Below are 22,212 nucleotides of genomic sequence, written 5' to 3'. Positions count from 1 at the left end.
GCATAAGCTATAAAGCTTTTTCCCAGTAAATAATAAAATACAATGCACTGCAATTTTATTCTGTTTTATTCTTGAAATATGTTCTCAAAGATTCCTTAAGCTTTGTTTGGGATGTTAAACTACTTTAGGAGCTCTAAGGACTGCCATGGTGAAAACAATATTTGAAATCTCCTTGTGAATTTTGCTAGAGTATGGGTCAGTGTTTTGATTGCAGAAGAGTTCGACAAAGGATTACTAACATAATAAAACAACTCCAGGTATATTTTTGATGAGGATATGACAATGCAAAATGGTTAAAATCTCTTCAAGATCTATGCTGAATGATAAAGACCCTTTATTAATAATTTACTTGGGGAAAAAATGGAAAAAACTAAAATATAAGTACATAAACCGATTAATCGATTAATCGTAAAAATAATCGACAGATTAATCGATTATCAAAATAATCGTTAGTTGCAGCCCTATTTGACAATATATAAAAACATAATAATTTTGCTCTACACACTGGTTCATTCTGCCCTGTGCTCCTGCCTGCTGTGAGAAATGAAGGAGAACAGAAGAAAGAAAGAGAGAGGGATAGAGAGAGAGGAGTATAAAGGTGGGAGGGGAGAAGAAAGCATTCCAAGAGAGCCTGACATCAAAGCCCCTTGAGCTGCCCTATTTGGCACCACATTTCTGTGTGTGTATTTGTGTGTGTGTGTTTGAGAGAGAACAGTGGCAGCATTTCCAGCCATTTCAGGCTTTATTCCTCATATCAGTCTTGTGTTCTGTTTAACTCTGGGTTTAAACCTGCAGTTCTGTCTGTAGTTTGTTTCTGTAGTTTTGCATTTGTGGAAATTGTTGTTTTCCTTTGTTTCCCCAACTGGAGTCATGCTACTTTACAAAATTGAAGACTAGCAAAAATGTAGTCTCATTCTGAATCTCTACTTATCTGTGTAGTTTATTATAAGGTGCATAATGGGAAAAGGGATAATGGAAAAGCAGAGGAGTATACCAAAATTCTGTCATCATTTATTCTGTTAATTGTTGATTTATGGAAAAGTGTTGAAGAGTCCTCCAATTTTTTTATTTTTGGATGAACAATTTCTTGCTCATTTCCTCCTCTAGCCACTAGAGGGCAGCACGTGACTGACTGCAAATAGGTTATGTTCCCATGTCCTGAAATAGAAAGCAGGAATAAGAGGAAAGATTAAACAATGTGAAGTAAATGTGTACATTTCAGATAAAATAAGACACTTTGTCAAAGCAGAATGATTCACTTCCTGTTGTTCAAACATTGATTGTTCAAGTTTCTGTTCTATCATTCCGTTATTATTTTTTACAATTATTTTCTTTCCGTCTCTCTTTTTCTGATGATCTGCCGCCTTTTGTGGACTTCGTCCAAAACATTTAAAGTCATTTCCACATCAGTTGTGTTCTGTGCAGGGGTCCTCACCGCATCTGCGTCTGTGTCAGGAGCACATTACGTGGGCTACTGGTCCTCGCGCTGCCCCTGGTCCTGCGCTTCTCTGGAGACCACACAGAATAATTCACCCACCCAGCCAGGCATAAGGAGCAAAGCTGGTGTGGAGAATGAAATAGAAAAGTTTGTGTGAGCCTCTCTAGGGATTAATCTGAACTGAATGTAACTGGTTCTCAACTTTTATTGCTGCTTTGCTTTGTGTAATTTTGTCAGATCAGAGCCTCAGATGCACACGGATTTCACTTTAAATGGGATATTAACCTGGGCGCTCTTATAGGGAATTTATTTTATTTATTTTTAGTGAATGTGTCCCCATTTAGTGTGCTCAAGATTGTCTGTGGTTGAAGTTTGAGTCGAATTTTCATTTTGGTGAAATCCAGGTATGCGCCAACATTTGATTCCATGTTGTGAATGCTAACTAATAAATAGCAGATTGTTAGTGCTTTTAAATATTAATTGTAGTGTAGTGTTGTTGAATGAGGTAATCTAAATATAAAATAGGGATGCAAAAGTTTTTGTAAGTGCTAAATGGTCCTATAAATTTTTTCAGTCATATCATTTTTTGGTGGGAGATGTGGAAAAGTGGAAGTCCCATTTATGATGGTTATTGTGTCCTCAACTAACAATAGAGAGTTTGCTAATAAACCGATGATTTTAAAAGAAAAGTATGATTTTAAAAGTTTTCCAGGACTGAGTGACCCTCTCTCAATTCCAATGTTCTTCTGGACTTTTAAAGAAAGTCTGCTGGTTTCATGTTGATGCAGAGTAAAACAAACTTTGTTTATACAATATCAACGACCAACAGCGACACTGAGAGCATTATGTACAGATATTGATCTTTCATGGTATGTGTGTATGTATACAGAATTCTGTGTGTGTGTGTGTGTGTGTACTATACTATGCTCAAGTTTAAAAGGGGAAAAGCAAGTTGTATTTTCAGTGTTTTGTATTTTATACACTAATGTTCAAAAGTTTGGGGTCGGTATGGTTTAATGTTTTTGAAAGGCAGCAGTCTTCATTCTTCAAAAAGACTGAATTTATTTGATCAAATGTACTGTAAAAGTAATGTTGTTACATACTACATTTTCAAATATTTGTTTTGCCATTTTAATATATTTTATAATGTAATATGAATTATCAGCAACCATTACTGCAGTCTATAATTTTTTATGGCTGGTAAATGTTTTCAATTCACTCGGCATTGGCAGTTGTGAGAGTTAAAGTCTGTATGTGTGTGTTTGACAGTCAGATTAACGGGATTCTTAACAGGGATGGAGATCAGATGTAAGGCAAGGTCACAGTCGACTCTAAGCCCATCTCACACACGTACACAAGCAAAGATATCCAAAACAGAAACACTCTTTTTATTTTGCCCCTCTACTGTGAGATGGAAGTAGGAATAAACATTCACACATGTGTTAATCTGTTTCTCAGTTCTGAGGTCACACTGACTGCTGCACGCATTCTCTCTCTCAGGACACTCTGTGTGTGTGTGTGTGTGTGTGTGTGTGTGTGTGTGTGTGTGTGTGTTTCTGTACTGATTTGTTATTATTTGAGCTTAGAGCTGTAACATCAGATGGGCGCACACATGCTTTTCTTCAGTGCTTGTGTTTGTATGTCACTGGTCCTTTATTCTTTGTACAGTTTTGTCTTTCATTTTCTTTTAAGACCGTTGTCCATCCTTCCTCACCTGCCTGCCTTCACATTCTTTTTATCTCCCTTCATTCTGCGTCCATCCCTCACTCTCTATCTCTTCCCCCGCATCTCTGCCATATTTATTTTTCTCTTTCTTTTCAAGATGGTGCCTGCTGATGGAGACAGATCTTAGTGGCTCTGAAAAATATTCCTCAAAGCCAAATATTTATCCACAAGCTTGACGTAGGTGTTCCCCCTCTCTCTTTCTCCAGATTGCCATCTCAGACATCACTTACAATACCATACCCATCCCCAACTGCATGGTTATAGTCAGATACCAGTCAGATCATTAGTATAGTTAGATTAAATGATATCAACACTGGAAACATGATGCTAATGTGGTCTAAAACGTCCGATCTCTCTTTGCATACTTTCCCAAATGTAATCCGCTCTTTTAGGGTTTAAAGCACTGGAGTGTATTAAACATCTGCGAGTGATTCATGGCCGTTGAATGTTTCGGTCGATGCAGTTGAAAAAAAGTGATTTTTAAATCTTCTTAATCCCTCTGTTTTTTTTTGGGCAGGTTCTCAGCTACCATCAATTCATCTGTCTGTTTTTGTTTTGCTTGTTTCGGTTCTTGAAAAACGGACGCCTAGTATGATAAAGTGAATTAGATTTGTGGAACAATCGCACTGTTGTTCGCCTTCAAGAAACATGTACAGGAAATGCAAACACACAACGCTCATCCAGTATCTTGTATGGACATCTGAAAACAAAAATGGGATTAGGAAAATAAAAAACAGGAGAGAGAACATGTAATCGTTCATACAAATCTGGGAGTGTATGAGTTGAATTTGTAATAGGTTCAGAAATGGAAATATGCACAGCAGACTAATTGCTCTTTTTGTCCATATAATATGGATTTTGTTTTTTGTATAAATACTAATATATTGCATCATTTAAAGGTTTTGCGGTCTGTGAGAGTTTTTAATAAATGAATGAATACTTTTATTCAGCTAGGACACAATAAATTGATCAAAGCTGGACCAGTATAGACTTTTGCATTGTTACAAAAATTATTTGAAAAAAAAAAAATGCTGTTATATTAAAATTTTTTATTAATCAAGGAATTCTGAATTAAATGTATCAAAGTTTCCACAAAAATTTAGAGCAAAAAGTTGCTCATCTGTTTTCAACATTGATAAGAAGTCTTTCTGGTGTCGAACCAGCATATTAGAAAAAAATCTCAAGGATCATTTGACAATAGCTGGGTTTCCATCCAAAGTTGCGAAATTAACTTGTGGGCAACATTTGAGAACATGCACCATTTCCGTCCAACGATTCAAAGAGAACAAAATCGTCACTTCCCGATAAACTGGCTCTATACATCATTAAGAAAAATAGGAGAAGCTACTGAATATAATCATTTTAATTCAATAAACTGCTTGCACCTCAGAATGAGCAGACGAAAAACCAATGAATGCGGTAATTGATTTCGGAGGTAGATGCTGCTGTTTGGGAACACAGTCGCTTAACAGTTCTGGGAGGCAATTATACTGAAATACTTTGATGACAGACTTTGTTTGGACATTGCGGAATGACAATATAACAACATTTCAAATTCTGTGGGACAAGATCAGTCCATTGATCAGTCGGGATTTATGTCACATGACTTTTTTGAAGTGCTTGGAGGAATTTATTTGCAAAATGCATTTCCATCTCACATTATTCGCACTAACCCTTTTTCCCACAGGTGAATTAAGGAATTTTTGTATGCCAAATTCATCATTTCTGTCACTCGATTCTGATGCGATACTTCAAAATGCACATTAAAAGCAGTGTGATGGAAACCCAGTTAAACATGGAGTAATTGCTGCTAAAAAAATTCAGCTTTGCCGTCAAAGGAATAAATTACTCTTTAAGATTTATTTAAATATAAACAAGTTACAATTATACTGTTTTACTGTATTTTTGTTCAAATAAATGCAGCCTTGGTGAACAAATATAAAAAACAACCCAAATTTTTTTTTAACACTAGTGTATATGCAAGAAAAGAGGGATGACGTCTGTTTAATTAACATTCTGTTTTTGAATAATTTGATTCAGGCAGGTACTCTCTGTAAAGTATCTTTTGTTACGTAAACTCTTTTAAAACCATAGACTCTGTGTGATGGATTAAACCTATTATGTCAGTCTTAAACGGCTTAAAACTTAATAGCCAACACAGATACGACCCTCAAAGCCTGTGGGACGGTACTGCCATCGAACCTGCTTTACGACAGCATGACAGAAGCTCTTCTAGCAGCTCTGATCCTGAGATTCCTTCAGACTTGGAGCGTTCGCAGATTGATTATTAAAGACTCTGAATGTTGTGCGTTGAACAAAAACAAAAAAAGTCGCTTCATCAATTCACTCAGCAATGCATATTGTGATTTTTCTCCCATTCATTTTTCATCTCCCAGTCTGACAGTGAGAGCTTAGCTGGTCATGATAAACCTGTTGTAGAATGTAACTGTCACTTGCTTTAGAGTTGTGGCAAGTGGCTTACAAACACACCTATAATTTCACTTATCCGCTAAAATAGTGTTATCCAGTGGTTAGTTCGTGGGCTAAAGTCTGCAAGTGCTGCACATAAAATAACTGATTATGATGGATTTCTTCTGGCTAACTGTCCACTGTCTCAGAAGGCACACACACTCAGCGCTTTTCCACCCAGTACTGATAACGGTCTCCTTTATACCAGTGATGGACTCACTGAGCATTAATTTAAGTTAGTGCTGTCGATATAATTACAGCTGTGTGTGTGTGTGTGGTCATATGAGGTGGAAACTGATGAGCCGGCACCTTTTAAAATGGGATGTTGGGTGTTAATCCAATAAATCTGTCTCTCTGGTGTGTGTATGTGTGCTTACCTGTCCCTCTGGTGTACATTTGTGTGTGTGCTGAAATGCTGCAGTGTTGGAGATGTTTACAGAGCAGTATTTTTTTGGCCCACATTTGATAACTGAGAGGATGGAAGCGAGATACACAGAGCAAAATAAATAATTAATAATTATCATTTTAGGAACGGGCTTTGCGACTTTCAAATGTGGCCATTTCATTTTTATTGTCATTAATTACTGACCATCATGTTGTTCCAAACCCGTGAGACCTTTGTTCATCTTCAAAACACAAATTAAGATATTTTATATTATATTATGTTATATTTGATGAAATCCGGGAGCTCTCTGAGGTCCTACCCCACTCATATAAACAGCCAATATGCTAGTAATATGCATGCTCATAAGCAACTAGTTAATAGTGAGAATTGGTCCCTGTTACCTTATCATTATATTGCTTTTTAAAATACTTAATTTTACTTATCCTTACTTTATTTTAATTGCTTATTTACTCAGTTTGCTTAATTTTTACTTTTCTGTTCGCTACTATCTTTGCATACAAATGTAATATTGTCATGCCAATAAACAGAGAAAGTATATAGACAGGCTGCTAAAGTCTTTTTTTTAATATGAAAACTTCACACTGTTTTTGAACCTCTTAAGTTGAGTTTTCCGATCTTTCATGGGCCTGGTGTATGTGATTTTTAAGAGTAATTTTTGGCAGCGGATGCTTGTCCTTCATCAGAGAGCCTGAAAGAGACTGTAGGTCACAGGGTTTGGTGGGTTGCGGGGAGAGATTTATTTTCTGTTGTTGTTTTGTGCGTTCATAGGCACCAGGCGGTGTCCCAGTGTGGGTATGCTGCAGAAACAACATCTCCAGTATTTGAGCACAGCTTTTTGTGATTTCACTCTCTCTCATCTCTCTCTGAAGGTATTAAGCTGGCATCTTCTCTTCCTCTCTTTTATAATAGGCTGGTATTGTTTTGGGCTCTTTTATTATTTTGGTGGCTGGTATTATTTTTGATTTCCATAAGTCTTGGTCTGTTGGCTTTGCTCGTCTTTTATGTTCAGCTGGAACAATGGCAATCCCCCAGCCACCGGCCCTACCCTCAATAACAATTCCCACAAATAATGACACTACCCCTAATCTGTGTGTGTGTGAGCGCCACTCAATGACAATTTGGGGAAATCACATTTGAATCACAACAGATGAGTGATGACAGACAGAAACATGCCTTGAGTGATGCCAACTGAAAATGTGTCATCCGTTCTCTCCCTCTTTGTCTTTTCCTTCATATATTTATATTCGGCTCTGCGTTCATGCAGAAACTCGCAACTGGCATTTATTGATGGAAAAGCCTATTGTGGCCCATTTCTTTGACAAACACCCTCAGTGTTGATGCATCTTTTTTTTTTATAGAGCTACATTTCTGATCCCCTCAGGGATCATCTCTGGTTGAGAACCGAGAACCGGTTCTGTGAGCCAATATTTGGGAATGAAACAGTCAAAAGTTAAAATACTAAACAAATTCTGACTTGATTTGGAAACAAAAGTTGTCCCTCTTAAAATTTTTTTTTTTTTTTTTTTTTTTTTACCTAGCATCACTCTTTCTTTGCGTCCTCTTCCACTGCTCTGTGTGTGTGTGTGTGTGTGTGTGTGTGTGTGTGTGTGTTGGGAAGGAAACCCCACAGCCCTGACCCACACCCCCCATACTGGCACCAGCTGTGGATCAATACTGGGACAGCTGGGACTTCCACCTGCCTAAACCGTATACACACACACACCCTAAAGTGGATGAAGCTCCCGGTCGCACCCCTTTCTTCCTCAGGCTTTCTGGAAATGTCAGTCGAAGGAAGTTTGAGGTTCACTTTAGGTGTGAGAGCCTGCAGGGGTTTGGTGGTGTTCTCCTCTAACAGGAACACACAAATACACAACACACACTCATACATGCAGATGGGAAATCTTGAATATAGTCGTCATTTGAAGTATTATGTATGCCATCCTCTCAGTCGTGGTGTTGGATTATCATTGAGTTAACAAAACAAAGATTTCAGCACAGGTCACAGGCAAACATGTCCATGATACACTGGGAAAACTGTAGACAACCCAAACATGCCACGGCACCTGGACGTCACCCAGAGTAATGTGATAATCACTTATTACTGCAAAACATCTTGTTTTACAGTTAATGGTGTTGTGTTTTCAGAAAAGGGCACACATGTCAACTGGAGTTGGGCAAAAAAAAAAATCATTGTTGTGAATAGTTGCAATGTATATATAATTTCTATAGCCTTGCCATTTTGAATTTGTATACAGAATTTCAATGTAGACATTGAACTGCACAGATAGTATGCAGTTCATAGTATAGTATTATTAGTATAGCATTATAGTATTTTATTTGTTTAAATTTGAAAAAGTTGATAAAGTGATTTGTCAGTTTTATTCGTTTTCAATATTTCTATTTAGCTTTATTTTAAAATATATATATATTTTATAGATTTTAGTACTTTTTAAAATTACCTATATATACTTTATATAATTTCCTAAATGAGGCTTACATTTTGTGTCTAGGCTTTAATCTTATTTAGGTTTCATTTTAATTCCCAAGAATGATTAATACTAGTTTAGTTTTTGCTAACAATAACTAATACTGTTACCTAACTTTAGTTAACTAATACAGTGTGTTTTTAACTTAATACAATAGCACAATGCTAATTATGTAATCAGCAAAACACTTTCTGACATTTTGTATAAAGTGTCTCTTCTTTGGGATTGAATGGTGACAGTGGTTTAAAGATATTTTGCAGAATATACACAAAACTTTAATAAAACATATGTAAAGTTAAAGTTTTCCACATTATGTATCAGTCTTTAAACACAAACAAACAGTTTTTAAACACTTCAGTTTGACACTCTTCTCTCAGAAAGAGAAGAGTCTGTGTTGGTGTGTGTCTCTCTCTGTGTGTGTGTGTGTGTGTGTGTGTGTGTGTATAGAGTGATATGCTCCTTAAGGGAGCAGCAGGGGGCAGCAGTAAGCCACCCTGGCACCTTCATCTCCCCTCTCCGCAGGTATTTAGCAATTCTGTGGGTACAATAGCTGCGTATTGATAGTCATATCCCTGTGATAAATTAAAAGTGTCTTATTGTCTCTTTTCATTTTACACATTGTCATAACCCTGGACGGTAATCTGGGGTTTTGATTGACACTGGCAGCCAGGGAAAAGAACACCCTCATTGTTTGCCCTCGTCAAATCTGTTAAACCTAATTCTTCCCTGCATATTTGCATATTCTTAAGTATTTTTTTTCGGAGAAGGACTAAATCCTTCTTAAGTGTTTGATGCATTTTGAAATTCATTCATAAAGGACCTACATGCACTATTAGCTCGGTATAATGCCAGTGCATAATCTCAGCGATAAGACACGCTTTGGAGCGCTGGATTCTTCAGGGATGACATGCTGTATTTCCGACCGATTCAACAGGGGCTCAAATGTCAACACAAATGTCAAGTGGCTTCGTCGGCGAGCGGTTCTGAATCTTAGACGCAGGTTTTTTTCTCCCTTTTATCATTTTCATTTACTGAAGGAGTCGCAAAGGACCATCTCCCGTCCCAGCTGGAGTGGGGGATTGTGGGTAATTTGTCTGGGTGCGAGATTGGCAGGCGGCACTGTTGTTTTGATTGGGTCAGCACTCAGGCACTTTACGTCTCTGTCTGTGTTTCAGTCGCCAGCTCATGGAGTATTCATCGGCGGTGCCGTTCGGTCAGATTGATCATCTTCAACAAACCGGAAGAAGGGTTCGTGTGTGCTGACCTTGTGTCCTATATATGGAGCTGTATTGAGCCAATTCTGAGGCGAAAATTGTCACTCTTCAGCTCTCTGCGTCTCAATCTTCCTGAGACTGCTCTGATAAGGGCTCCTTTTTACCTTGTGGGAACACTGATACATGCAAACACACACTCGTGCGCCTGCAAGCCAGATTTCTATCTGGAGATCTATATGTAGTCGCTCCACATATGCGCACAGACAGGTGTATGAATGCGGGCTCTTTGAGAAGTTATACACAGGCCTTCATTTCTCTCTCTGCTCATTTTGTTTGGATTAAACAGGCCTGATGAGATAAATATATCTCACCTATAGAGAAAGCTTGAAATTAAAGGTGCTTGCTGAAAAGAAGGCCAAATAATGGCTTCCAGCGAGAGAAGAAACTTGTACATAGTATAAATGTGTAAAAATGTAAATGAAAATAAATAATTAGACCTCTACATTTCTTGTTTGAGTCATTTCCAGTGTTCAGGTTATGTGAATTGATTTTTTAACCAGTTCATGACTCAGATATGTTCATAAAAGAATGCTCTATATTAAACATTTTTGTATACTAATTAAATGATTCAATTATCAAAAATAATTAATTGATAGATTATAAATAGCTTTTATATGATTATTAATTTTCTAAATGGATTTAAAAGTGTTCTCTTTCCCTCCCTTTCTCTCTCTGTAATCTAATTTAGATGTTAACAAGTGAATGTATTAGTGGCAAATGATTTCGTAGCAATTTGTAGAATCATTTTGCTAAATTTCTATTTATTAATAGGTATTAAAATTGGTGAAATTAACTGGAAAACTGATGATCTTGAACTTTTACAGTATTATGCTTCTTGCATTAAACTTGCATTAATCATACAATCACAACTATACTGGCTGTTTTATTAAAATTTTCCTCTAAATATTTAGATATGTATTGATTATTATCAAAGGGCTGAAGAATATGGAGAGATGTTTATGTATATTTTTTCTGTATTGCCTCTCCCTGCACTGTGTGATGGTGTCAAAACATGTTTCACAGGTTGAGCGTGGTACTTTCATCCGGGAGGAAATTGCTGATACTTAGTCAGCAAGCTGAGAAAATGCCTCGAGAACAAACAATAAAAGTGATGATATTTATTTGGCTTTGTTAAATAAGAGGAGGCAGGTCAGGAAATGTCTCCAACTGTGTTTCCGACCTATCTGGCAAATGGAAAGTGTGCAGGTGGGCCAGTGTTTTGTTTTGTTTTGTTTTTCTTAGATGTTGTCGCCCTAAAGTCATTTTAACAAATTGCTGGTGTCAAACCCTTTTCCTCTCATTAGTTTTTTTAAACCATTATTATTGTTATTATTATTTTTTTTTTACATAACCTGATATATCAGAATAAATTTTTTACTACACTTTACTAACCATAAATAAATCCAGTGAATTGGAGAGCAGAGTAATGGCCAGGTCAGATTTCCGTTCTAATCCCTTTAGAATATTCCAGCCCTTTTACCTACAGGGGGCGCCATTGACCATTATGACTGGGTATGTTTACTCTGCTGGTCTTAGAGGTGATGAACTAATACCCAGTTTGGTTATTGAAATGATTTAGGCAAATTAAAGTCTTTAACTTTCAATGTGACCTTTCTTTGTTTGAAAGGTTGTTGACATGGTGTTATCAAAGTGAAGCTTTATCTCACCAAAGACAATTCCGTGTCGCTCTGTTTGCTGTCATTTTTATCCTTCTGTTCAGAGTTTATACTCCATTGAGACCGTCTATATAAACTTGTATGCACATGTTCTAGGAGTGCCGGTTTCCTCCGGCGTGTGTGTGTGTGTTTGCTTTGAACATGTTAAAACAGGTGTTGATTTTACCCATATGTGTAAGGATTAGCTACATTCATTCATTCTTTTTGATTGTTTTCTTTTCTTTTTAAGTAAAGCACCATAGGGCTGTTTTGTTATATGCAAATTCTTAGAGTTTGAAACTGTTAAAAACATACTGATGTGTTTTTTTTTGTTTTTTTGTATTGTGTTAAATGAGCAATTGTATTAAATGAGTAACTTTTTTTTATTTTTGCAGCTTAATAAGTATTTAAGGATCTCTTTGTTTTTTTTGTGTGTGTGTTATTTTAGGAATCTCCGTCGGGCCGTCGGAAAGCGCTGGCCACCAGCTGCATTAACATGAAGCAGTACGCCAGTGCCATGCCCACACAGACAGACGTCAAGCTCAAGTTCAAGCCGCTGTCCAAGAAAGTGGTTTCAGCAACACTGCAGTTCTCCCTGTCCTGCATCTTTCTGCGAGAGGGCAAAGCCACGTAAGAGCAGCCCACTACACCATCTGAAACCAGCTGACTGCACCCACCCTGAAGGATTGCTGCCACTTTACATTACGCTCGTATTCCTTTACTCTCTGTGCATTTCTTTCTTTTTTTGCCTTCGTGACAGGGAGAGATAATACCTGACATTCCCAGAATGTCTTTCCCTGGATCTCTCCCCCTTTCATCCCTTCCTCTCTTTTTCTCCCCCTATGATTTCATCTTGTCTTCATACGCACCCCAGTGAGGTCGTTCTCTCTTTCGCTCTCTGGAATGTTCTTGCCAGTGTGGGAATTAGAGGCCTTTTACACATATATATTCTCATTAGTTCTGCCACTTGATCTGAATTGGTATAATTAAGTATTTCGCTAAATAATATAAGAGCTTTATCTTTGATATAGAAAACATTTCTTTTTTTTTTTGAAGAACTTGACAAAAATTACCCCCCCCCCCCCCAAAAAAAAATCTTGATCTTTAAGATTTTGACAGCTAGAGTTTCACAGAGAGAGCCTGATGCTATTCATTTAGTGCAAATATGCACTTTTTTAGTATGAATAATCCTACTTCTCTACTAAGAGTATGCAAAAAGCAATACATCAAAGGAGTAGTATAGCTAAAGCAGCGGTCACACTGCACTTTTTGTTTCCATTCATATGCATGTGAATGCATCAGACTGGAAATGCAAGCTCGTGCAAAAAAATTCCGCATTTTGTTGCATTCCTAAGTTTACATTTGACTTGTTTGAGTTTACTAATGTGAAACTGTATGACCAACAGCATATCGATATGTCAAAGCATGACCTAATAGTGCAATTAAACAAACATAAATTTAAAACTGCATTACTGCAGAAATGTGAAGTAGATTGTACGTTTTTACATTATAGTTGTATTATCATGTTACATGTTGAATTGAAGCTTTGAAAAAGATGCTGTGGAGTGTGATGTCACATCACGACGGTTGCATTGTTCAAAGAAATTTTGCATGCTCAAAGTCTAGTGTGACTGTGGCTTAAATACTCTGCTTTGTTTTGTAGGTGTGCTTTCAGTGGATGCATTACTATCAGGGAACTACACTGTGACCAAAATGGTCGCATACGCGACCTTTTGAAATTACATTGCGACCCTAATTTTTTGAGGTCGCAAATGTATCACTGATTATTTTTGTACCTACCTTATGTTTTAGGCAATATGCTATGATTTACTATGAGCATTTATTAAAACAGAAATGTGTAAAATACATTTAATACCGTGCTCTGAGCATTCAACACATTAAGTTGGCTTCAGCCCCGCGATGCACTAAAGCTGAACTGAGTAGCTGGTTACTCGTGCTCTCTGTTCGGTGCGTGCGAGAGAGCCGAGTCTCACGGACAGCAACACTGAACCGAGCTCTCCTTCAGGACGTTCGCGTCCTCCTGCACCCAAATGAACAAATACAAATCGCAGTTTAAACAATCAGAAAAGTATGGTGTTCAGGGCGCACGCAGAGACGCGTCTCAAAGTCTTCTTGCTTTTGTACCGACAAATACATACTAAACATGTCAAAATACCAGTCTTGGAAAGTGTGTTCAAAAAAGTCTGTGGTTATGTCTTAAGTGAAAGTAAAGAGTTGGAAAGAAATCGAACGTGTATCCTTATAATGGATGCATTGTCTCTTAAAGTGACCGCACCTAATTTACTAGCTCTGCTGTCTGTGTCTATAATGTTAATCCAAGAAAATGAAAGTAAATCACTCTCTGCTCTTGATTGAATTACTTTGCAGTTTTAACAAGAATTTATTCACAATCAGATATAATTGATTATATTGTTTTACTGATGGGTGCAGGACACTAGTTAATTTATGTAAGTGAGTATAGCAAAATACATATATATATATATATTAAATTAGGGACCTGACCATGTGTTGACTTAAGTGTTTATTGCTAATGCAACCTTTTCAAACCACAGACTGAACAAAATTAACCATTGCTTGGTAATTGTTCAGCAAAGTATGGATAGTTGTGTAAATATTGTCATACTGGCAGTTGTCTGAAGTTTTGGTTGATTCCATTACATATTTTTCCATCAAAGTTATCTGACATTTTCAAGAGGAATTTGTTCTGACACAGTTTAACTCTTGAGTTCTTGTCATAATTTATTACCAATTTCTAAACTATAACAAATAAAACTGTGATAATGTGAGAAATGTTGAAGGTGTCTGAATACATTTTGGTTTGTGTATTTTATTTTACAGTGAAGACTATGCAGTGTTATTTTAAATTAGTTTCTGGGCACCTACTTAAAAAAAAAAAAAAAAAAGGAAACATTGTGTAAATAGCACAAATAAATAAAAGAACGAACATAAAGTTAAAATTAAGCCATTTCAAGCAGGGCCCACTGTACAACCTGCACCAGGGCCCCTCTAACCCCAGCTGCGGCCCTGGGTTAAGCTGCCAAGACGGAGCAATGCACTGTGTGTACTGGAAAAGGTTAGTGTAGTTCCCTGACTATCCATTGGGGATAATGACTAATGTAGTAGGTCACATGGTCAACATGGCTGATGTAGAATGAAGTGGTAGTGTTCACTAAAGAGTATTCACAACAATCCAAGATATAATCTGATTCTGCGCTTGACACTTTGAGTGATCTTCTTTTAGTTTGTCATTAAAATACAGTTCATTGGTCAGAAGAAATTGTGGCAATCAAATTTCGATTACTATAAATGAATATTTTCCTATCATTATAGAAAATAGAATATAATATGTAAATTATTTCCATCTGAATGTTTTCTATTATTTCTATTCTCTTTGCCTGCCAGAATGCAGATTTTGTACCCTGTTGTTCAGAAAATGTCAGGAAACACACATTTAAGGCTGTACCTCACGTTCTACTGGCGTAAACACGAAAATAAATCAAAACCTGTCGCCCCAGACGTGAGCTGTTGCTTTTTGACATGCACATCACAACAAACTGGAATATTTCCAGCCACTGGCCCTGAGAGTGTAAATATCTTTCCTTCACTTGTCTTGCAATATCCACGTTTCCCTCACTTTTTTTTTTCTTTCTGATCTCTGCCTGCCTCTAAATAAAGGAAGCAAGAAGCGTGTGTGAGTGTATGTGATTTCACCGTTGTGCTATAAGAGATACGTGTGTGTGTTTGTGTGGCTTTTGTGGCGTGTGTGTGACAGAGGTTACGCGGCGGAAGTGTAACCGCTCTTAACCCATGGGAATGATGTCAACAGCACACAAATAAACCCCATTACATAAGTTCAAATAAGCTCCATGCCTGCCAAAGAAAGACTGGACCGCATTCATGAAGAAGTGTGAGATAGACAGAGAGAAGGAGAAGACGGGGACATTGGGAGGGAGAGAGGGAGTTAATCCTGGAGCGTTATCTCACTGTGCTTGTGAATGCCCTGGCTGGAATGCATGTCCGTATTGCACTGCCTCTTATGAGCAGGACCATGAAGGGCATTACGTTTACACGTTCATCTTTTGCTCACTCTCTCTGTCAAGCTGGCTTTCTTCTCATCTTCCGTCCATCTCCTTCAGTGTAACAAAATGCTTTTTACACAACAGCGCAGTGAATAGAAGGCCATATTCACTCTTAACCAACAGTTGCCAGTGTTTTATTCAAATCTGGGGAAGGTTTTATCAGTGATCCATTCTCAATTTTACTGTATTTCAATTCATTTCAAACCCATTTTTTAAAATGAGTGCAGAGAATGCAAAAACGGTACTGTGTCTCATCTATGAATGATTTCATAAAAAATATTGTGCTTTTATTTTGTTCTCATTCTGTGTGTAGTGATGAAGATATGCAGAGTCTGGCCAGTCTGATGAGCATGAAGCAGGCTGATATTGGTAATCTGGATGATTTCGAGGAAGAGAATGAGGAAGACGAGGAGAACAGAGTGAACCAGGAGGAGAAGGCGGCCAAGATCACAGGTGAGACTTGCTCAATTTCTTCTGAAGACCCTTTGCTAGTGAATCTGGTGTTTCTATTCACACATAAGACCACCACAGGGCTGCAGTAGTTTGTAATGTCTGTTTGTAATTGGTTCGGTTTCTTGATCTGTTCTATTTTACTTTATTTAGATTTATTTTTTTCAGTTATTTGATTCTTGTGTTATAGTTGGTTCTATTTTATATATATAAAAAAATATTATTTTGGTTCTTTTTTATTAAATATTTTATGTTTTATTCTGTTATTTTGTTATTCTTTTTTCAGTTTTATCTATTATTATTATTATTATTTATTTTATTCTTTTTATTTTGTTTCTCATTTTATTTTTATTCTGTTTCATGACCTATTCTGTTTTGTTTGTTTCATTCTGTTTTCTTCTGTTCTTTTTTGTTTCTTATTCTGTTGTTTCTGTTCTTTTTCTCATTCTTATTTTATTCTATTCGGTTCTATTTTTTCTATTCTATTATTTTTTTAGGTAATTTTTTGGGATGGTTTATGAGGGCTGCATGATACATTTGTATGTAGTGTATAAAGAACAAGAATAGATGTTTGTGGAGTTTTGGTCTCTTGTAAATTTCAGCATGTCGTTTTTGTTGTTCTCTTCAGGATTTCTGTCCAGTCTCAGTTCAGTTTCATTTGAGTGACAGTAACATTTTTCTTTAGTGGTTTAGTTTTTTTTTTGTGTCCATTTACTTATGCATATAGAGGCATATTGCTGTGCTTGTTTACATTTGTTCTGTTTTTGGTCATAGGTTATTAGCTTTTTCTAGGCTTTCATACACAGTGCACTGCTTGATCGCTGTGTATGATAAGGAATGTCCACCCAATACATATCCTTTGAGTGTATGTTTGTGTTTGTATGTGCATTGTGTTACATTGGTACATTGTGATATAATCCAGCCTCCCGTTACCCCCCAGATAGTGGAGTCTTAACATTAAGCCCATGTGCTTTTATCCCTTTATAAGTGTATGTATGGAGCTCCTATGGAAATGCTTGAGTTGTTTATTCATCGTATGGGTTTAGGAATCCCTTTGTTGCCATAGAGATGACGTCTGATCAGTTTTTCAGTTTGTTAGAGCGAATACGCAGTTCTGGCTCTTTTCAGAGAGACGCACCTCAGCACACACACACACACACACACACACACACACAGATATTGTCTGTATGTATTGCATACCTCTCTTTGCATTATACAGGTTAGCGTGTGTGCAAGCGTGTGTGTGTGTGTGTGTGTTCATTGATTGTATGTTGTGCTGTTTGCAGAGATTGTGAGGCAGCTGAATGCTCTCAGCTCTATAGATGGAGATCCAGATGACTGCCTAAAGCAAGCAAATAAACCTGCCTCCTCTTCTGAAGGTCTTTCAGCTTTCACCTTCTTTCATTCTTTAATTCAAACTCTCTTACTTTCTCACTCTCACTTTCATTCACTATCTCCGTCTTTCTCCTTCTCTTCCTCTTTTTTTCCATCCCTGTGGTTGTGATGTGTTATAGAGCATCCATTCATTGGTATTATTTTTTATTTGTGATGCTCTTCATTTGTGATCTTGTGTACTCGTTCCACCTTCTGCAGTTTGCAGTGAACCCAACTACCCCCAAAAAGCTTTGTTTCTGTGACCATGGAGTTGATGATCCTGGAACACATGTCCTTACAGACACCACTGGTCATGAGTACTCTGACGGCCTAATATGGGTCAGGGTGACATGGTGGTGGAGCGAACAGAGACGTCACACCTTTCTTATCACCTCAGAAAGCACTTCACTCTGTCACCCGGCACACACACTGTTTTTTTTTGGCCCACTGGCTCATGTTGAGAGTAGTAGTCTAGAATGAAACACTGCATCAGCTCTTCTGGAACATACGCCTCTTTGGACCTTAAGGATCTTGGTATGGTTCACTTCAAAATGCAGATGCCAACTATTTATTTTATGGTTGTTTTTGCCACAGTTTTGTTTTCATTCAAAGCTTCACTCGATAATTTAACGATTTTCCTCGCTGATTGTTTTGGACTGACGAGTGATGTTCTCTTCTCTCTTCCTTCCTTTTCTGTTATCACTGTGGATGGATATTGATGGTTTAGAGCTGATCAGTAAGTTGAACTTCCTGGATCAGGAGGACCAAGACCAGAGCAACATGAGCTCTAACCCCTTCGATGATCCTAATGACCCGGTTGACCTTAACCCCTTTGGTGACCCGGATGACGGTAAGGAGTGACCCTTGAACCTTTGTATGACCCTTTTGCCCTTTTATCAACAGGGTAGGTTGTACTCATTAACAAAATCTGAGATGCTTGATGAAAAGGGAATGTTTACTGCAGCTGAATTTTGGAAAACATTCTTAAGATATTTAATTATGTTAATGCATTTGATACCAGGGATGTATAAAAACTATTTTCAAAAACAACTAATTAACTAGTCGGTTATAAAACTGACATGAGATGAAAATCTATTTTCTAAATGCATGTTAAAGACCTTATTGTGAACGATAGATCCATGTATGTATTTTATTTAAAGTATACAAAAAAAATATTACAGAATCCATTCATTGTAATTTTAATGTAATGGTAATTTTAATTTATATAATAGAGATGTGGATGTGCATTTTTTTTTTTTTTTTTGTATTTCTAGAACCATCACCTAAGCCCCATGTGCGGTCCACTATCAAAGATCAGGAGCCTGTATATGATCAGAACACCGCTTATCCCTCAAACCCATTTGATGAGGCTGACACAGAAATGGATTCTTCTCAACTTGGCAACCCATTTGATGAACCTGAACCCCAGCCTAAAGTTTCTCCAACCAGAAGCAGCAAAAGGAAGAATGTCCGGCCGGTGGACATGAGCAAATACCTGTACGCCAACACAACCAAGACAGAGGAGGAGGAGCTAGATGAGTGAGTCCAGGAATTCTGGGATATTCTGTTGGAGGGGATTTGGGTTAGAGCAGAACATTTTAAGTGGTTATTTTAGAGTTATCAAAACAGTTCTGGAACACACAAAATCTCTGTTTGCTCTTCTACTGTTCATTAGTAGTATGTGAGTGTGTGTGCGCGTGTTTGAGCGAAGGAGAAAAGCACTTGTCGGAGGAGAAGAAAGTGGTGAGCGAGTTCTTTCAGCAGGAACAAGGCTTCTGTTGTTCCCCACATTCTTTGGCCTTGTCTGTTCATCTCTGCATTTCTCGCACTCACTCACAGTGCTCCAGCAGGGACACACGTTTCCAAACCTGACGTTATGTAGCGAACTTGAGAGCAGAGGAGGGTAACATTTTAAAGCTGAAATGTTTTTTTCCAATTTTAAATATGTCACTTCCTACTACAGCATATATATATTTCTGTGATTGCATAGCTGATTTTTCATAAGCCATTAATCCAGTCTTCATTGTCTTATGATCCTACAGAAATCATTCTAATATGCTGATTTGCTTATTAATGCTAAAAACAGTTGTGCTGCTTGATGTTTTATGAAAACTGCAATGCATTTTTAGATTCCCTTGATGAATAAAAAGTTGTAAGGATCAGCATTTATTCAAAACCTTTTGTGACATTATGAGTGACTTTAGAGTTTTGATCAATGCATCCTTCCCAAATAAAAGTATGGATTCTTTAAAAACGGAGCGTACTGAGCTTAAACCTTTGAATGATATATTTATAATAAATGAAAGCTGTATATTTATATTTAATAAAAGTTATTGATCCTCAAATGCTTTAAGGATCAATGTTTTCAATGTTTTTCTTTACAAAAATAATCTAGTTATTTACCGTTTTAAAACAATCATTATTTCTCAATTATCATTGTTGCTTAGTCACACGATACATAAGACATATTTAAAAAATTGGCCACTGTTCTCCCTCTACCTTACCTTCTCTGTCTGCTTTGCTTTCACTCTCTTTCTCTCTCTCTGTCTCTCATCCTCTCTTTCACCTCCATTTGTTTTGACTGCACTTTCCACTTCTTTCTTTTCTTAACTTATTTGCATTGCGGTCAGCTCTTTCCTCCCTCCTTTCTCTCTCTCTCTCCCTCTCTCTCTCTTTCGCTCTCTGTCTTTGTCCGTAAGCTTGGGAGCTTGGGATACTTTGTGTCTTTAACCTTGTCTTTCAGCTGAATACCTGTTCAGTCTTTTCTCAGCTCTGTCTCCTCATTGTGTGTGTGTGAGTGTGTGTGTGTATTCATGTACATGTGTGTGCCTGTGATGAGTGATGGGTCTTTACACAGCAGTGTGTATTGATGCCAGCGGACGTCTGTGTCCATCTGTCAGTGAGCTCTCCGACAAGGCCATAGGTTAAAGTTCATGAGGTGTGACCTCTGGAGCACCTGGTCCTTCTCATAGTCAGTGGAGCGTTTTATTGGCTAATAATGTTTGCTGATGCCTTCTTTACCTGAAGACATCAACACACACAGATTTGTCAGTGTAATATACAGACAAGTAGCAAGGTGCAGAAAATGTTAATGCTTTAAACTGGCTAAGTATGCTAAATTGTCAGTCAGCAGTAGTGTAAACAAAAACACAGATGTGCCATTTCTACTGTGATTTCATCAAATTGTTCTTTTGCTGATATGGTGGTTTTTCTCCCACTCTTAGATCAAACCCATTCTTTGAGCCTGGATCCTGTGGTGCAGTCACATCCGAGATAGACAGCAGCATCTCAGAGAAGAGCACCAAACACCGGGCCCCTCTGCCTCCCAGTGCTGGACCCAACCCTGTTGTGGCCCCTCGAGGCCCTGTACCAAAGACCTCAGCTCCTGAAGGAACACCCACTCTACCGGCCCCGGCACCCTCTGCTGTCTCAGCTGTCATAGGTAGAGAGTTGACCTCGTCCTCACCCAAGGTAAATCTTCCTCACCACATTATGACTCTTATTTCCAATAGAGTATGACTTAGTGCGTTGTTGTGCTGACAATAATTGCTTTAATTGGTGTCAAGAACAAAATCGACTAAAATAGACAAAAAAAAAAAAATGCATGTCTTTAGACTCATGGTCTTTAGACTCATGGTATTGAATTTGGTATTTTTCAACTGATTAGCTATCTTACATTTTTACTGAGCTTGTCACAATGCATTGTGATGCAGTGCAGCCTTGGATTTTTGATTACAAGCCAGATACCTATTGGTCAAGGCCTTGTGTTGGAAATGAAGCTGTGATGCCTTCATATGTTTTCATGCAGCTCATTAGGTTTGAAACACAGCTAAGAATTGATCTTTTTTGGTAGATGGATACTAGTCTTTGGGTTGCCTGTATTTTTGTAAGCTTTATATTTGTTACTAGGGATGCACTGATACTACACTTCTCAACCGATAACTCATTATTCATAATAACATCTGATGATGCCATTATCGATACGGATACATTTAGTTTGGTTTTCTTAAGGAAGAAAATCTCTCCCAACTAATGCTGGTTTAAGCTCTACAGGGAACCCTCTCATTTGATACATAACTGTAATATTAAAGGTTATAATTAACAAGAGAACACAAACTATAGTATTCTACTGTTGTTGTTTTTAACATTATAATAATCACGCTCAAAACTGAAATGTAAAAAAAATCCATTGCTTGTCACTTTTGATCAATTTGTTGTGTCCTCTCTGAATAAAAGTTATAATTTCTTTCAAAATAAAAAAAAATCAGAACATTGACTTTAGAACATTGGGTTTTGGTACGTGATTTCTTTCAAACTTCCAGATCACATGTTTTTAATGAAAAGTGAATCATAATTTGGGTGTGTCGTTCTGGTATATCCTACACTGTCATCTTTACAGGGTCTTTCAGTGACACATGGTTTCCAACAGTGCCGCATTTCTAATTTTCCCCTTTACCTTCTTTCCCTTTACCACTCCATCACTCTCATCTTCTTTCTGTCCTCTTCCTGCACGCTCCACTCCGAGCATTTGAATACAGGCATGTATTAGCTGCTCTGTAGAATCGTTATATATGCATTATGATTCTCTTCACTCAATGCTTTAGTGAGTCTAATTAACTGGCTCTGCGGTCCCTCACTGGCTGAGGGTGTGCAGTGTAGGGGGCGAACGGAAGCCCACCGAGTGTGAATGAGAGCGAGGCGTCGGGCCGCTGCAGAGGGGCTTATACATGGTCAGATTAAATCCCTACAGGCCGAGTGTTTTTATTTACGCTTGCGAGTGTGTGCGTTATAATGTAGTCCATATTTAATTATAGCGAGGGTTTTATCACAGCGCA

The 22,212-nt window shown here is 37.6% G+C and overlaps 1 protein-coding gene across 6 annotated transcripts in view; it reads left to right on the top strand.

Annotated features, from left to right (window-relative positions):
• Positions 1 to 22,212, top strand: part of LOC127976287 (EH domain-binding protein 1-like) — a 122,875-nt gene that overhangs the window by 24,383 nt on the left and 76,280 nt on the right. For 4 of the 6 annotated variants that reach the window (XM_052580606.1, XM_052580607.1, XM_052580609.1 and 1 more), the window contains exons 6-11: positions 11,902 to 12,083; positions 15,867 to 16,006; positions 17,290 to 17,382; positions 18,105 to 18,227; positions 18,652 to 18,916; positions 20,602 to 20,848. In XM_052580606.1, the coding sequence (XP_052436566.1) occupies positions 11,902 to 12,083; positions 15,867 to 16,006; positions 17,290 to 17,382; positions 18,105 to 18,227; positions 18,652 to 18,916; positions 20,602 to 20,848 (1,050 nt within the window). The remainder of the gene's footprint in view (positions 1 to 11,901; positions 12,084 to 15,866; positions 16,007 to 17,289; positions 17,383 to 18,104; positions 18,228 to 18,651; positions 18,917 to 20,601; positions 20,849 to 22,212) is intronic. The other 2 variants (XM_052580611.1, XM_052580610.1) reach the window with 1 other exon arrangement.

Source organism: Carassius gibelio, chromosome B17, assembly GCF_023724105.1.
Source record: "Carassius gibelio isolate Cgi1373 ecotype wild population from Czech Republic chromosome B17, carGib1.2-hapl.c, whole genome shotgun sequence".
Classification (NCBI taxonomy): Eukaryota; Metazoa; Chordata; class Actinopteri; order Cypriniformes; family Cyprinidae; genus Carassius; species Carassius gibelio.
This window is presented reverse-complemented; position numbering and strand designations above follow the sequence as displayed.